The 16,785-nt window shown below is 25.4% G+C and overlaps 3 protein-coding genes across 13 annotated transcripts; 1 reads left to right on the top strand and 2 right to left on the bottom strand.

Moving 5' to 3' along the window:
- Positions 1 to 4,557: 4,557 nt before the first annotated feature.
- On the bottom strand, positions 4,558 to 7,111 carry LOC124956969 (protein NipSnap). Of its 2 annotated transcripts, none has more exons than XM_047513489.1 (6): positions 6,880 to 7,111; positions 6,594 to 6,806; positions 6,213 to 6,392; positions 5,721 to 5,889; positions 5,368 to 5,635; positions 4,558 to 5,302 (listed from the first exon to the last, which is right to left on the bottom strand). In XM_047513489.1, the coding sequence occupies exons 2-6, from the start codon at positions 6,674 to 6,676 to the stop codon at positions 5,154 to 5,156; spliced, it is 849 nt and encodes a 282-aa protein (XP_047369445.1). In that variant the 5' UTR covers positions 6,677 to 6,806; positions 6,880 to 7,111; the 3' UTR covers positions 4,558 to 5,153. The 2 variants fall into 2 exon arrangements, with proteins under 2 accessions (XP_047369445.1, XP_047369446.1); XM_047513490.1 differs by having other exon boundaries at positions 6,594 to 6,797.
- LOC124956965 (microprocessor complex subunit DGCR8) lies at positions 6,585 to 12,005 on the top strand. Of its 10 annotated transcripts, none has more exons than XM_047513478.1 (6): positions 6,585 to 7,230; positions 8,952 to 9,415; positions 9,841 to 10,384; positions 10,499 to 10,776; positions 10,864 to 11,297; positions 11,409 to 12,005. In XM_047513478.1, the coding sequence occupies exons 2-6, from the start codon at positions 8,962 to 8,964 to the stop codon at positions 11,739 to 11,741; spliced, it is 2,043 nt and encodes a 680-aa protein (XP_047369434.1). In that variant the 5' UTR covers positions 6,585 to 7,230; positions 8,952 to 8,961; the 3' UTR covers positions 11,742 to 12,005. The 10 variants fall into 10 exon arrangements, with proteins under 10 accessions (XP_047369434.1, XP_047369432.1, XP_047369437.1 ...); XM_047513476.1 differs by lacking the exon at positions 6,585 to 7,230 and adding an exon at positions 7,974 to 8,340 and having other exon boundaries at positions 8,924 to 9,415; XM_047513481.1 differs by lacking the exon at positions 6,585 to 7,230 and adding an exon at positions 7,975 to 8,123 and having other exon boundaries at positions 8,962 to 9,415.
- A 1,738-nt stretch (positions 12,006 to 13,743) lies between these two features.
- LOC124956967 (RILP-like protein homolog) lies at positions 13,744 to 16,769 on the bottom strand. The gene is made up of 7 exons (XM_047513486.1): positions 16,609 to 16,769; positions 15,957 to 16,306; positions 15,748 to 15,889; positions 15,525 to 15,652; positions 15,038 to 15,408; positions 14,824 to 14,922; positions 13,744 to 14,734 (listed from the first exon to the last, which is right to left on the bottom strand). The coding sequence occupies exons 2-7, from the start codon at positions 16,266 to 16,268 to the stop codon at positions 14,611 to 14,613; spliced, it is 1,176 nt and encodes a 391-aa protein (XP_047369442.1). The 5' UTR covers positions 16,269 to 16,306; positions 16,609 to 16,769; the 3' UTR covers positions 13,744 to 14,610.
- Between the last annotated feature and the right edge of the window lie 16 nt (positions 16,770 to 16,785).

Below are 16,785 nucleotides of genomic sequence, written 5' to 3'. Positions count from 1 at the left end.
CGTATATCATATTGTGTTTTATGTTTCTGTTTTATTATGCCTTGTGTACCTTTGTGTTTTATACATCTTGTATCGACTATCAAATGTTCAATCCGTGTTCAGCTGATTGTGACTGTTTTCTCAAAAGAGAATGTTCAAGATGTTATTTACAGTATTGCACACGTATAATATATTTTACACGACAAAAAGAAAAAAATTAAGATATATTATATCCTTGTATTTTATAGTTTTATTGAGAGAATTTGTAAAAAAAGAAAAAAGAAAAAAAATTTGCACAAGCTTACAATTTCATTCTCGATAAGAATAAGAACAGATCAAATCTTTTAATGCGTGGCACTTTTTAATAGATACTTTTATTCGAATATAAATTAAATATATATATATATATATATATATATATATATATATATATATATATATATCGCTTTTGTGTCGAATGTCAAATAATGGGGATTGAATCAAAGACATTAAAAAATAAAAAATGTAAATAAAGTTCTCCTTGAACATTGGATACAATGAAAACTGATAATGTGATAACGAAAGAAATCTTAAAAGAGACATTCGTGCATGTTGATTTAGAAAATATATTTTTTATGAAATCATTTAATGAATACTTTGAAGTAATATTATGTTACACATTGTCTTTTATTGTTATACATTTATTGCTTTTTGCTAATAAAAAGAAATTAGATTTATATTTAAAAGTATAGTTAACTTTTACGATTATAGGACTTGCTCTAAAATTTTTATTTGTAAAATAAAATCAGGAGTATATAACAATGATCAATATTTTGTTGTATTATTTTTATATATGAGATATAATCAATATATATAATAATTATAAGCTATCGTCGTTTGTGCCATATTCATATGTGCAAAATTTATAATCTATTTTTTTATGTTTGACGTTTAAAAGTAATAATTCATTTAATGTTTTTTGTTAAAAAATCAAACGATGGTGTATTTGTTAACCATATCTTATATATATAAAATACATTCCAGTTTTCATTGCACAAATACAATTTTCATAACGAGACTAAATTATATGGACAAAGAAGAAATATGTTGATAATGTTTATTAATCGTGATATATAATGGAATAGATACATGTTTTAGCATCGATAAAAGAAAACTATCACAATCAACTGAAATTTTGTCTATATAAATCACGTGTAAATATATTCTCTCACATATTACATAAACAATAATTAAAATAAAAAAGAATTTAACATGAAAACAAGATCAGAACAATTTAAATGTATATGAACAGAACATTGTGTAATTCTTCTTTGTATTATTAGAAAAAAATGCCTGAATTCTCAACAGACACAATTTTAGCAAATTATTATAAAAAATAATATCTATCGCTGACTAATAGAGATTGTTCGTGCTACATATTCAACTGTAGAATACTTTAAATGCAAAGTATGACAATTTCTTTAAATGAAAGATCATAAATACGTCACAGATACATAAAATCTTTAATCTTTAAATGTATAACCAACTTTATCATAGTCCTCCATAGCAATATGTATATGGAACATCAATTTTGCAATCTTCGTAATGAAGAAATAATAACATAGAAAATAGTTGAGAAATAACTTACATTACTAAATAATTTTTCACTAGTAATTTAAATCAATATTGAAAATAAGAATACAAAAAAAAGAATGTTGATTTTCAAAAAACACATAGTATGTTCCATTAAAAAAGTGAGATAAATTTTGACATGAGATATATAATTCATGTTTTTATTCCAAAATATTTCTAATTAGATCTTGTAAAGAGGAATTTTTTTTATTTTTTCTTTTTTTTTCTTTTTCTTTTTTTTCCATTATGTTAGAGAATAAAACGAAAAACAAACTGATTAAATTATATCTATATCTTTAACTTCCTACATATAAAATGTATAATTTTTTTGTTTTAATAGTAAAAATAAAAACTGTAAGTAGTAATTGTTTTAGTTTATAATTAACGATTATACTTAATAAATAATAATCAATATATTATATAAGAAATAAGAAATGATTTTGTGCATACTGTATCATAAAAAGATTATATATTTCCCTATTTAATATAGTAATAACAGTATACACACTTCCTTAATGATTTCAATAATGATTTCAAACGATTAAGAATTTAGTTGATAGTAATTTAAACTCATTACTTTACAAAAAAAAAAAAAAAGTTAAGTCATATTATATACATACCAGTATTTAGAATAATGTTATTAACTCACTTTTTTTTAAACTCAGAATTTTAAATAGCATGTATGAACAAAGAATTTATTGTCATAAAATTTTATACGTTACATATATAATATTTTGCTAACAATAAAATTTAATTTTACATTGTACACAATTATTTGCCAATGAGAAGTATTATAGATGTATATTGTATTCTTTTTTCTTTTTGTTATATATTAAAAATAAATTTCTTTAAATTAATTCTCCAAATAGAAATATGACTGAAATAATTGGGAAAGATAATTATGTATTTAGTAAATTATAAAATTATGTTTAAATTTCAAAGAGAGAAAATTGTTTTTTTACTAGCAATTAACCTTATGAGAGAAAGAAAGAAAGAGAGAGAGAGAGAGAAAGAGAAAGAATGAGAGTGAGAGTGCTTAATACATCGCAATAAAATAAATAATAATATAATAATAAGTTTTTACATTTCTTCCATTAAAATTGTTCTTTTAATATATTCTTCATATATATTGTAGCACGAATTCTCTCTCTGAGTCAAATTGTATGTATGTACTAAAAATAATTTTTTGTTTTAGTCTGTAATCTCAATGTAATCTGCTGAATACCAATTTTATAAAATTAATTTTCAATATTTTGTAAATATTCCAAAGTTATAACGCGAACAAAATTTAGATACAAGCAGTGACGTAGACAATTAATCATAAGCATATCATATCAAATATAATTATTATTTTACGCTTATGAAAGCTTGTCTTTTCTCACTTATATCTCTTTACATGTGATCATTATGTTTTGATAGCCGCATGTGTGTTCGCTGCTCAGTTGAAATGATAATATTTTAAAAATTGATACCAATGTTTTAGCATTAAGTTATATATTATCTTATTATTAATTGACACTATAAGTGATGCTTTTGTATAAAAAAAAAAAACTTTGCAGCGAATACAATAATACATACTTTAATACAATTTTGGCTTTAACTAGGTAAAATATAATTGTTATTTTTAATAAGGTACTTGTTAATCAATTATGCAATGTTATAAAAATAAGATATCCACATTTTGAAAACAGATCCTATAATATAGTAACAGCCACTTCAAGAGAAGTACAATATAATAGCATTAGATTTTATTAAATACAATGCAAAATAATCTAAAATGTTTATATCAAATTGGGCAATAATTATGTATATTATTATTACAATATTATTTTAGATAGTTTTCTTTATAAATAAAAAATTGTATGTCTAATTCTATGTGTCCAAAGTAGATTTTTATTCAAAAAACCAAGTGATTACTTTCAGCAAAAAAAAAGAGATATTATACTATGTCTTTATATAAGAACCGTCCATTTCTATTCTTTAAATAATCAATGTCAATTCCACAATTTCAGAAATATTGTTATATAACAATATATACGTGTACAGCATTGGTAAATATAAAATCTAAATTAATACACAAGTATTTGGTGATAAAGAGAGAAAAAAATATTTATAATTTATTTATAATTTATAATGGACTTAGTTTAGACTCGTGAAGTGGCTTCTACTATAAAATATATCACTCTTTTAGACAAATTAAAAAAAAAAATTAATTACTCTGTGTACATTTATAGAAAACATACTGCAATCAATGTCCAAACGATAAGATTTCGTTTTCTTGAACTTTTAAAAATACATCAGCATTGTGAAATTAAACACATCTTTCAAAATGATATGACACAACAATGTGTCATATGAATAAAATATGTAAAAATCAATTTCATTATATAACAGATTTAAAACTAAAATACACTATGAATGTACATTAATGCAATAAGTTTTAATAAAATGATCATTACTGGTCGCATTATTTTTTTTTTCTTTTATTCCACTAATTTTATGTATTCAAAAATCCAATTAAAATATTAGTAAAATAGATAAAACAATGCTGATGTAAAAACTTTCTTGACTGTATTTTATATACAGCGCCAATATTTAAAATTAATCTATAAATCGTGATTAAATGTATCAAAGTGCTCATAATGTATAATAATACTATGTAAGGATAGGCATATATTCTTTACATTATTATAATTTTTACTATTGCTATTATTACCTTCCATTATTATCTATAAATACTGACTATTAATATGTTTCCACAAAAACATTAATTAACGAAGTATTATATGGATAACGTATATAATTCTATTGCAATAATCTTTTTTTAAATTACAACTGTTTTAAAGCGATACTGCACAAAAATCTATTCTCATTTTTTAATTATAATGTCAAATAGGAGAATGAAAATGAAATTTATTATTTTGTTTAATGGTTAAAAATTTATAAATAAGGAATGATTTAATTTGATTCCCTTCATTATTTAACTTTTATTAAAAAGAAAACGATTTTTATATATAAATTTTCTTTTCTTTACATGTTATAAACTTTTGAATTACATTCAATAAATTCAATCAAAACATAAAAAAAAAAAAAAAATGTGAATATATAGTAAACAAGAGAAAATTAATTTTTATTTTGAATTATATAAAAATTAAAATTTTTTATCATAAAAGAAAATATATTAAAAATAATAGATGTCTGTTAAAAGAAAAAAAAAATCACTCTACTGTAAAGAGTAATATTGTATATTCATCTATACATAAATGTTGTGCTTCAACTGACAATGAATAAAATAACTTGCATTTACTTATAGTCATAATATAGAATTTGAAATAGTAGCAAAATACATTCTGCCAGTTGTAATACAACAAAACATTTTAGCATTCAACGTATTGCGCGTATAGATTACAGAATTATATATATATATATATTATATATATTATATATATTATATATATATATATGATGTACATTATAACAAATGTTTTTACATTATTACATTGATAGATAAGTAATAATAAGTGATATTATACAAATGCATTGGTATTTGCAAGAATGATAGTTTATTGTGTGGGGGAAAACGTAGTTGGGCTTAATATGCGACAATGCATCTCTCTTATAAGAGGGACAGTGTATGCCACACATTGATCCCACCCAGGTAATCTCCAAGCACTTTCGCGTGTATCTTTTCGTGATTGAAGATCTTTATAGCCTGAAAATAAAGAGAAATACATTTTTTCCAATTATACGTAAAACGCTTCCTAATATTAAACTTACACCAAATGTGATGAACATTGTACAGCCTTCCAATTTGTGAAAAATAACCAGCAAAGGGTTCATCGTTATTACGTCTAAAATTAATAGCTTTAGCCCAATTATTGCCCCATTCGATCATTGTACCAGGTTTCAAGCTATAACTTCGTATTTCATATATGTTTGGACCTTTACGTTTTTCAAGAGGCGGCCAATAACTAAATGCCAATAAATATTGTAGGTGACGAGATCTTAAATAATTTCCACGTTCCTTGAGTAAAAGTTGATAATTCTGACACATACGAAATGCATATATACATACATAAAATAATCAATTAATATGTTTAACTGAATTGTTAAAGTAAATCAAATTATACCTCATCTTTGGAAAGTAAAATTTGTGCATGATCAATACGTTCATAGCCACCAGTATATTGCCAGAGATGTAAAGCTTGATCTAAATCCCCTACTGCAACAGTCCATGATCCAACTAATTCACATTTCAGATCAGATTTTTTCGAATGTATTAGATTAACATTTTGTTCGCTGAAAATAAAATTAAATAGAAGATCACGTTATATATACACAAACATACACATGCATAAACATACACACACACATACATGGATACACACGTACATATATATATATATATATATATATATATATATATATATATATATATATATATAATTTTAGTTAAAATATATTCTCTATTAAACAAAATTTCTTAAAATTAATCAATCATAAAATAAATTGATAATATAAAAGGAAATTATAAGCACATATTTAAAATATGTTAATGAGTCATTAAATCGAAAGGTCAATGGATGATAAAATGTACGACGAGATCATGCCATTTTACTTACTAGTTAGTTAAATATTTATCGATAGAATCAGGACGGACATTATGCGTATGTAAAGCATAAATCACATCCTTGTCCGAAAGCATTCGCGAATGAGACTCCTTCGTTGGTTCGATCTTTCTTACCAAAAGTTTGCTTATCCATCTCTTACTATCTTGTCGTACCAATGACCTTGCCAGGGATCTAAAACATACGATTTGTTGGCTATTTTGAAAGCATCTTTATTTGAACTTCATTTTATGATAAAGTATCAGACAAATAATTAAAATCAATATTTGTCTATCTTTTTCCTTCTTTTTTCTTTTCTTTTTCTTTCTTTCTTTTTTTTTTGTTTTTTTTTTTGTTTTTCTTTTTAAACAAAATACTCAGCTAATCTCGTCCTACCGAGTGTTAATAAACAATGATGTTTTTGGCTTGTCGATTACCGTGACCTGCACGGTTCTGAATCTTCTTAAAACGGCAGCCATTCTTATTGGATCCTCGAAAATAGATATCCACCACTTCGCGCCCAATAAACTTCAGAATTAAGCTCGTTTAACCTTGTAGTTAAACACGGCTCGTTAACGAGAATACACTGCGTGAGGCCGCCTAAATACGCTGTTGATTTAGTTTTATTCATAATCTCCATTCGTGATTGTTTCTTTCTACACGGAATGACTGCTGAACTTACGGCCATCGAAATTGTTGTTATTTGATTAATCTCCTATGCCACGCTCGCTCTCTCTTTCTCTCTCTCTCTCTCTCTTTCTCTTTCTCTTTCTCTTGCCTTTCACTTCTATAGCGCGTGCGCTTCTCTTCTGTGTACGTCAAGAGCTTATCATTTACTCATTGTTAGTCTTTTCTCCGTATACATAAGTAGTACAGCAAATCGTAACGAGAGGACGAGAAGTGGGGGAGAATCACATATCTCGTACCACCTCTTTTTAAAATTCTTTTCCATTTGACTCTCCACATATCTCGTCGAGTGACTTCGTTACTCTTCGACTGTGCTTTTTACAAAACGAATTTTCTTCAACAACAGGTTACTTTATTATTTACATTTTTCCTGTTTTTTTTTCTTTTTTTTTTTTTTTTTTTTTTTTTTTGAAACGTATTAAGCGTGTATTATTATTATTATTATTATTATTATTATTATTATTATTATTATTATTATTATTATTATTATTATTATTATACATTGGAAAATCTGAAAATTAGATAAGGTTATGTAAGGAGGACAAAATTAATATAATTATAATTGTATTTTTATCATTTGTTTTATTGGATCTTAATAGAAACTTACCAAAATAATTTTTATAGGCTTTCTTTAAAAATGAATAAATCTTACTCGAAAATCAGGAAAAAGAAGGAATATATATATATATATATATATATATATATATATATATATATATATATATATATATATATATATATCTGAGATTATCGTTGGTGTAAAAAAAATTTGAATTTGGTTAAAAATTTTTCGATTCCTACGCTGGTCATTGACGATACAATTTTTGAAGAGGAAACTCATAATTAAATTCTGTATTTTTTAATTTTTAATAAGCAGAAATTTTTTATTATTTTTTTCTTTTTTTCTTCTTTTTGTTTTAGAGAGAAAGAGCAAATATTTATTTTTCCTAAGAAAATTAATTCGTTTAGAGGATATTACTGCTTTGTTCATAACCTTAAACTGAATTTACAACGTAGATCTTAACCAATCGGAGAGCTTCAATTTTCTTCTGTCCAATGCACAACAGTTCGAAAAAAATTGTTTTCCTAAAATCGTTGTTACTTGTCAGTATATATAATTTCTTTTCGTGGATCAATTGTCTTGTTCGATTGTCGACGCCTAGTTAGGGGGGATAAGAACAGGGTATACATTTTGAGTGTTTTATAAATACATTCTGGTACATACGTAAATATCCATTGGTAATTAATGAATAGTAAATGTAACCTGATAATAAGTATTTACGTAATTCTTCGTACTTGGAATAATATAAATATATTTTTCTTTATAAATAAGATTTTAATTCTGCAAACAATTCCAATTATCTTTCTTGTATGTTTTTGATAAATTTTTCTTTATCAAAAATATATAAGATCTATTTTGTCTTTTTGAAACTATTGAAATATAATCGTGTAATATGTAAGTATATTCTATTTGGCTAAAAGAATTTTTATAGTATAATATTAATATTTCAGTCATCGAAAAAATGAACACACAATTTTGTTTATACACACATATAGTATCGGATAAATTCTGTATATCTGTTAAATTGAAAGTTATATCTATTATCAGCGCACAACCCCAGTTAGTAACAGGTTCAATTTTTCAATGTTGTCCTTGTCTAGCTGTGGGGCTAGTGAACTGATATGATACCGCAATTATACCTTGATCATCTCTCCTCTAATTGCGACAAACAACTTTCATATGCAATATACCGTTTGGATATATAACAGGCCCCAGACTGCTAACACTAATGCAAATGTCCAATTTTCGTTGCCATTTTTCAAATGGTTTCAAATCGATTGGACTTTGGCCTCATTGGTGAAAGTGGTGTGGCCACACAACAAGCTTGATACTTAGAAGAACGTTACGTTTGGAAGTTATTGTTAGGTTCAAATGTTGTTGTTTTTTACTATTGTTTATAATTAAAGATAATTTGTTATCTAATTCACAAAATGTATAAGATCTTTATACACCTAAAAAATAAGTTTTCCAATTTTAGCTCTAATATAAATACTCGGACATTATAGTGTTTCGCAGATGTCTTTTTCAATGGATATTGATAAAGAGGAAAACAGTACAGAAGACTTTCAACTGGAGATGCAAAGCGACATGGATAAACCAGATTTCATGGATACGAATTATCAAGAAAAAGATGATGTTCTGTATAATGAGGATGGCACTCAAAGTATAGAGTCAAACATTGATCAAAACAGTCATGAAAAGATGTTTGATCAAAGTCATTGTAATGATACAATGGAAGATGATGTTAATCTTCTAAATGCTGCTATCGATGCAGTTAATGGTTTGGTCAGCCAGGAAGCAGAATCTAATGCTGATGACATTGTAACCAATGATGATTTAAGACAATTTGACGTGTTGGATGATCTAGAAAGACATCCAGATCAAAATTGTTCAGACATGGACTCTGATACAAACGAGAGCATGGATTCTGATGTACCGGATGAAGAAATCGAAGCTATGCTTGAAGAAGGTAATTTTTAATTATTTCTTCCTTTTTTTTTTTTTTTTATAAATAAAAATAATATGAAATAATGATCATTAACTTTATAATGATTATTACTGTAGACAAGTGTTACATTTTTAAATCTTTTAAATTAATGAGACAAAATGAAAAGTATTAGATATTTTAAATACTATATAATTAGCATTACTTTTTTTCAAAAAAATAAAAAAAAAATAAACAAAAAAAAAAAAAAAAAAAATTAAATTCTTGAACTTTAACTGCATAATTTCTTATACTGCAAAATATCTCTCACAAGATATATACACTTATATCTTGTATCATATGGATATTAGTTAATTATGAGAAGAGGAAGTAAGATTACTTCTTTTTGTACTTTTAGTACAGATCATGCAGCTGCCAAGTATCTTTTTTAGTTAAGTATTATGTACTAGGTTTACCAGAAGAATTTAAAGGAAAGAGGAAAGACAAGAAAGATAATATGCCATATGAAGAGAAGGAGAAACTTGTTTTAGATGGTAAGCTAAATAGTTTCACAGAAAAATTTATTTCAAATGAAAGCACTAATTATAATAATCAATTATTTCTTTTAGAAATTGGACATAATCATTTTGACGTCTTGCCCGAAGGTTGGGTACAAGTAACGCATAACAGTGGAATGCCACTGTATTTACATAAACAAAGCAGAGTTTGTACATTAGCCAAACCATATTTTCTTGGTCCAGGAAGTGTAAGAAAACATGAAGTGCCTGTTAGTGCGATACCTTGTCTTCAATACAGAAGAGCATTGCATGAAGAGGAAGAAGAAAAGAAGAAAGAAAAAGATCGCGAGCCCTCTGCCGAAGTTTGTAGTCTTCCTAGTGCAAAAATAGAGACTATTCAAGAGAACCGAGCGGCTCATTCTTTAGACAGCGAACAACTTAGAAATTATTGTCAATCACTCTTCCGTTTTAAAGCCATTAAAGTAATGAGATTTCAGTAAGTGAATTTTATTTTATTACTATTAATTAATTTATATATATATATATATATCTTTTTTTTATAACAAATCTTTGACAAGAATTTGTCTAACAATTTTACATACTTTCCTAGGTCGTGGTCTGCCCGTAGGAAGTTTACAAAAAATAAAAAACATCGTAAGCAATTGGAACGTCCAACTTTGCCCGATGGTACAAAGTTAATAACATTCCCAGTTACGAGTACGGGAATGACGGGAAGCAGTGGTAATACAACAGGAGAAGATAATGGTACGCAAAGACCGTCGAAACATTGGATAATGAATCCATCTGGGAAAAGTTATGTTTGTATTCTTCACGAGTACGTACAACATGCCTTAAAGAAACAGCCAACATACAAATTTAAGGAACTAGGTATAAAATTATAATTAATATTTAAGCTTTCATGAATTTATGGAAACAATTAATTTCATTAAAAAGAAAAAAAAACCTTAATTATAGAAAATGCAGCAACACCGTATTCCGCAGTAGTTTGTATTAATGACATGGAATACGGCAGTGGTTTTGGTAGTAGTAAGAAACAAGCAAAAGCTAATGCAGCACGGAAAACTCTTGAAATATTGATTCCACAAATGAGAGATAAGATCTCTGGAGAGAATGGTGATAATGGTTCTGGTAATTCTAGTCGAACGATTAAAGCATCAAGAGGAAATTCTGATGCAGATTTGTCATTTTTCGATGAGATCTCAATAACGGATCCACGGGTAGCAGAATTTTGTGCTAAAACGACCGAACCATCTCCTCATGCAATTTTGATTACTTGTCTTCAAAGGAATTATGGTTTAGGGGATATGCATATTAATTATTCCGTAAATACATTGAAACACCAACGTAATGAATTTACAATGCGTGTTGGAAAACACGAGGCTACAGTTGTAAGTGTTTAGATGAAACATTAAACGAAACTAATGAGGAATAAAAAAAAAATAAAAAAATAGGAGAGAGATATATATATATATATAATATTTATATTGAAATTTGTATAGGTATGTCGTAACAAGAAAGATGGAAAACAAAGGGCAGCTCAGGCAATTTTACAACTAATGCATCCACACATTCAATCCTGGGGTTCCTTGTTAAGGTTATACGGATCACGGAGTGTAAAATCCTTTAAAGAAAAAAAACAATTAGAACAAGAAATAACATTGTTGCAAGGAAAGGCAGCGGTTAATCAACCGAATCATGCAATATTAGGTAAACTTAGACAAGAAATGCGTAAACTAGCTGAACAACATAAAGCAATACAACCTATCGGTAAATTTGTACCATTAGATTTGCCCACTGGTTCTTCAGCTAATTTAAATAATGTAGATTTGTAGTATACTAGTCAAATTTAGGAAAGTCTATTGATATACGAAAAAAATATATTAGATTGATTGATTTTAGCAAAAGAAAAAAAAAAAAAAAAAAAAAAAAAGGAAAAAAAAGAAAACAAGAAAAAAGAAAAAAAAATAGGCTACATATACGATCGAAATGTATCATGAAAAAAATATAAAGGTTCTCTTTTAACAGTTCTTGTATTATAAGCAAACGTGATATATATATATATATATATATATATATATATATATATACACCATACAATTTTTTATATATCATTTTTAAAATACACTATCTAATCTTTACTTAACTGAAAACTGTAGTTTCTACATTTTTGCATTGTTTCTTTTATAGAACAATATTATTAATAATAAAGAAAAAAAAAAATTTGCTTTTTATATCTCTATTGTAATAATTATACTTAAGATACAATATCAGAATGTGTATGATGTAATCAAAAATACTTATAAGTATCAAAAATAAAAATAAAAAACACTAGTCATACATAATCAGTTCATATCTACTCTAGAATTTTCAATTTTTTTAATAACATTTGAAATTAAATGAACTGCCTCAATGAATCATTGAAAATATTTTAAGAGAATTTATTGTAAAATCATTGTTTTTATTTACGAAAGAATACAATATATATATATATTATAATATATATATATATATATAGTTCTTTTTCATAATGAGAGAACTTTCTATAACATTAGATAAGTTTTTTTTTTACTAATTATAGTCAAAATTATATGATGCGTATTTCATACTTAAAATTAACAAATTATATATATATATATATATATATATATATAGAACCTATTAATAAATATTTTATTTGTTGTATATACCTCGTTTATCAAAAAGATGTAGCTAAAAAAAAATTAATAGGAAGTTATTGTTTATAGTATTGAAATTGTGATTGCGAAATTCTTATAATTATGACATAAATGCAATAAAAATTATTATTTTTAAATTAATCAAATTAATCTTTTCATTTCTTTTTGAATGTTTTCGTATAATAACCAATTAATATGGAATACATGTATGTATGTATATATATATATATTTATATATATATATATATATATATATAAACAATTTATCTCGCCAATAATAAACATTATTTTTTGCATCTGCTAGATTAAATGCAAATAACACAATAATACTTGAAATCTATAAAATTTCATTTTTGCAATTATTTGAGAACAATGAATACTAATTTTTGATACTATAAGGAACCATGAATTTTATATAAATGGACAATGATTATTAATATCTATTTATAACATAATAATATACTTAAGTCATTAATTAATAATCTTTTGGCTCTTTCGAAGACATATATATATATATATATATATATATATATATATATATATATATATATATTTTTTTTTTTTTTAAAACATAATCATTATAATTACTATCTACTTTATACATATTAACAAATGCCATGAGAATATTGTATAAATTACTGAAGAGTAAATTACATTCAATCGCATATTTTAGTTTTGAATGTATGTATGTATGTATGTATATACCAGATATATTAAATACTGTACTTTTTCAAAAAATGTTATACAAGGTTTTCATCATATTTATTCAATATACAGACAGTACTGTAACTATGATTATATATATATTAAAATACTTCTGAATACATATATATATATATATATATATATATATATACATATATATGTATATATTCAGAATATATATATATATATATATATATATATATATATATATATATATATGCAATACCAATTACTTCGTTATTATACTATTGTATAATCTATTTGTTTTAGAAATTTTTTTATAAATAATATTAATAATAATAATAAACATGCGATTATAAAATAATCACAATTCCGTGCATATTTACAAAGTGTAAAGTGAGCTGCGTGTGTATACTTAACACGCACGTTGTATATAACATCGCTAGATTAACATATAATGGCACAAAATGTATTTTCATTTGTGTAATTTTCTAATAATAATATGGGTGCTAATTATAGATATGTAATGGAAATATACTTTTGCATCGATTGTGTCATTATTCAAAAAGTGAAACTTTTTTTATGCAAATTGAATAATACCCCTACGAAATTTTTGTTAACAGTTAATATGTCTCTCACCTATATATAAAAAGATAAATAAAATTTACCTGAATATGAATAATATAGTTTTTACTTGGCATGTTTATAATTTGCAGTTTGAAATATTTTCATGTGTAAAAAAATATATATATTTAAAAAATGTTATAATGTGATAAACTTTGGAAGCAAATTATAAATAGTATATATGAAGTAAATGATATCATATAAGATGAAATTCGTTTCTAATTATGATCTATTCTTATTAAATATTGTTGACCTTTGAATATCAAGTCACAAAAAAATAATTACTATAGTCTGGTTGTGTAATAAACAGATCGATGTAATGTGATAGTTTTCGAGAGAGAAAATTTAATACGTTTCGATTGTGAAAGCTTATTCTTTTTACGTAGCTACTAAGTATCAAATTACAACGTTATTCAATTAAATTCTGAGAGCTATAGTAATTATTTTCATTATTTTTACATACTTATATGTATGCCTCTATCAAAAAACTAAGTTCTAAATGATTACATTATCTATCGTTTTTGTTATAGATAATAAATGATTAAATCAGTATTATATTATGATGTTAAACAAATTTTTAGATTTATAAATGATTTTTTTTTCTTTTTTTTTTTTTCTTTTTTTTTTTTCCTTTTTTTTCTTTTTTTATGTTATGTTTATGAGGAGAAATCTTTCATATAATCTTTCGAAAATTTGTTATATAGTTATTTTCATACCAAACAACTGAAAAAATACATTACATAGATTCATCACAAGTGCTGTTACTGGATAGTGCCATTTTTGAAAGACTGGAAAGACTTCGTCGAGGACTACTACCTCCTAAAAAGCTGCTGCTGGATTCAGAGAAGATTTTTCGGAAACTGTAAAAATAAATCAAATAGAATAATGATGGAGTATATAAGAAATTAAACGATATATAATTTACAAGATATAATTGGATAATGCATACAATTTACGAATGCCAGATTCTGATGATTTTTTCCAAGGTGCATCATCTGGTTCATAAGGAAGAGGACCTTGTACAGGTGCATCCTTGTCATCTATAGGTCTGGAAAAATTATTAAATAAAAATATACGTTTTTTTTTTTTTAAATGATATTACAAATTAAATAATAAATCATTACAAAAATATAATTCTTTAAACAAATAATGCAGTAACATACATTTCTGGTTTTGGTCGATAATATTCCAATTCATCTTCCAAATCTGAAACTCTTGCTTTTAATTCGTTTCTTTCATGCAAGATTTCTTTTAATTCAGCAGTAGTAAATCTGGGTCTATCTGGATCATCCAGATCGTATACAGCTTTATTTGTCAAATCAGGACACCCTTGTGATTTAGATAAATCTTCATTTTCTTTCTTGGCTAGTCCAAGTCTACCTCTAAGTTGTATTAATTCTCGATTTTGATCTTGCAATTGTGCTAAGAAATCTGCTCTTTCCTCTACAAGACCGCGTGCTTGCATTTGTGCTTGACGTTGCTTACGTTTTAATTCTCTTCCAACAACTCCAAGTTTTTCAACTTGTGATGTTAGCTAAAAAAAAAAAAAAAAAAAAAAGAAAAGAAAGAATTATGAAAAAAATACTATAAATAATATTTACATAAATGATCGATTTTTATACTCCCATAAATCGATAAATATCATTTTACATTTTCTATTTCTATATTCTTTTGCGTAAGTTCTCGATCCCTTGCTCTAATTTGATCACGTTGCTTATCTATCATAGATCTTAAATGTTGCAAAACTGAAACATCCACTTCTTGACTAGCTGTAAAAGCTAAGAAGCCAACATATATATAATCATTATGATTAAATTAAAAAAAGATTTATATATAAGATATTAATAGTAGTTATTGGGTAAGTGGTTAGTACTTTGTTTACCGCTGTACTGACTATCACTTTGTGATTCCCGTAAAGCTTCTGCCAATCGTCTATTCTCTTCTTGTAATCTAGTTACCATGCCAACTAAATCTCTTGATTCTTGTCTCCAATGTTCTTCAATTTGCTCCAACTCCTAATTGAGTTATGATTAGAGGTTTTGATATTGATTTTTAAATACTTATAAGAATATAAATCATTACTTTTTCAAATCTTTGTCTGTCCTCAGCTTTTCCAATTTTATCACTTTCAAGTTGTATAATTTTAGCCCTTAATTCTTGAACCGTAGTATTTTCTCTTTCATTTTTAATTGCAAGATTTTCGAGCAATTCTAAAGCGTTAATAACTTTTGGCATAAGATTCGTTACAGATTCAACGCCAAACAGATCTATAAGTTTCTCACATTCCTTCCCTATTTCTGAGGCAATATCATAGACATCTACTACCGAGACATCTGATACCACAGAATATTCTTCCATTGTAGAAGTTTGATTGGGCTTTAGACAAAAAGGCATGAATAATACTTATATGAAAATTGTTTCCTTACATAAACCTAATAACAAAAAAAAGATATTTAAAATATAGATTACAAAATAATATTTGGATTATATATCAATCCTATAAAATATATTTATAGCAAGCTAAATTTTTTATTAGTACAAATAGATATCGGTCAAGACATTCATACTTTTATCATTCATTTTTCATTTTGATTAAAATAAGATAAAATTATTATTATTTATTCTATTATATTAAATTATTTGAAATAATAAAAAACAAATTGTCATAACTTTTTCTATGGATAGGAAAAAATACTTTAATTGGTAATATAATGAAAATTACATTTCTACGTACACGAATAACTTTTTTTTTATTGTAAAAACATTTTTTTCTAGCACACAAAAAATTTCAATTCAACAAGTATAATTTCGTCTACGCTTGATGACTAACGTATGCGATGTCAGTCCTTTTTTATATGAACTGTCTAATCCAAGATCTAAACTTGAGCATGACGAGGTTAAATCTTTTATC

Source organism: Vespa velutina, chromosome 24 (assembly GCF_912470025.1).
Source record: "Vespa velutina chromosome 24, iVesVel2.1, whole genome shotgun sequence".
Taxonomy (NCBI): domain Eukaryota; kingdom Metazoa; phylum Arthropoda; class Insecta; order Hymenoptera; family Vespidae; genus Vespa; species Vespa velutina.
The sequence above is the reverse complement of the archived record's forward strand: the minus strand, read 5'-3'. Positions and strand labels throughout refer to the sequence as shown.

What these genes read in the sequence shown, in the direction of transcription:
- LOC124956969 (XM_047513489.1), bottom strand. Translation starts at nt 6,676, where the DNA reads ATGGCTGCCGTTTTAAGAAGATTCAGAACCGTGCAGGTCACGGTAATC. An exon ending in TCATTGTTTATTAACACTCG is followed by an intron (nt 6,393 to 6,593) that starts GTAGGACGAGAT and finishes CGTATGTTTTAG; the next exon opens with ATCCCTGGCAAGGTCATTGG. An exon ending in CAATGTTCATCACATTTGGT is followed by an intron (nt 5,303 to 5,367) that starts GTAAGTTTAATA and finishes CTTTATTTTCAG; the next exon opens with GCTATAAAGATCTTCAATCA.
- LOC124956965 (XM_047513478.1), top strand. Translation starts at nt 8,962, where the DNA reads ATGTCTTTTTCAATGGATATTGATAAAGAGGAAAACAGTACAGAAGAC. An exon ending in CGAAGCTATGCTTGAAGAAG is followed by an intron (nt 9,416 to 9,840) that starts GTAATTTTTAAT and finishes ATTATGTACTAG; the next exon opens with GTTTACCAGAAGAATTTAAA. An exon ending in ATACAAATTTAAGGAACTAG is followed by an intron (nt 10,777 to 10,863) that starts GTATAAAATTAT and finishes CCTTAATTATAG; the next exon opens with AAAATGCAGCAACACCGTAT.
- LOC124956967 (XM_047513486.1), bottom strand. Translation starts at nt 16,268, where the DNA reads ATGCCTTTTTGTCTAAAGCCCAATCAAACTTCTACAATGGAAGAATAT. An exon ending in ACAGACAAAGATTTGAAAAA is followed by an intron (nt 15,890 to 15,956) that starts GTAATGATTTAT and finishes TAACTCAATTAG; the next exon opens with GAGTTGGAGCAAATTGAAGA. An exon ending in TATCGACCAAAACCAGAAAT is followed by an intron (nt 14,923 to 15,037) that starts GTATGTTACTGC and finishes TAATTTTTCCAG; the next exon opens with ACCTATAGATGACAAGGATG.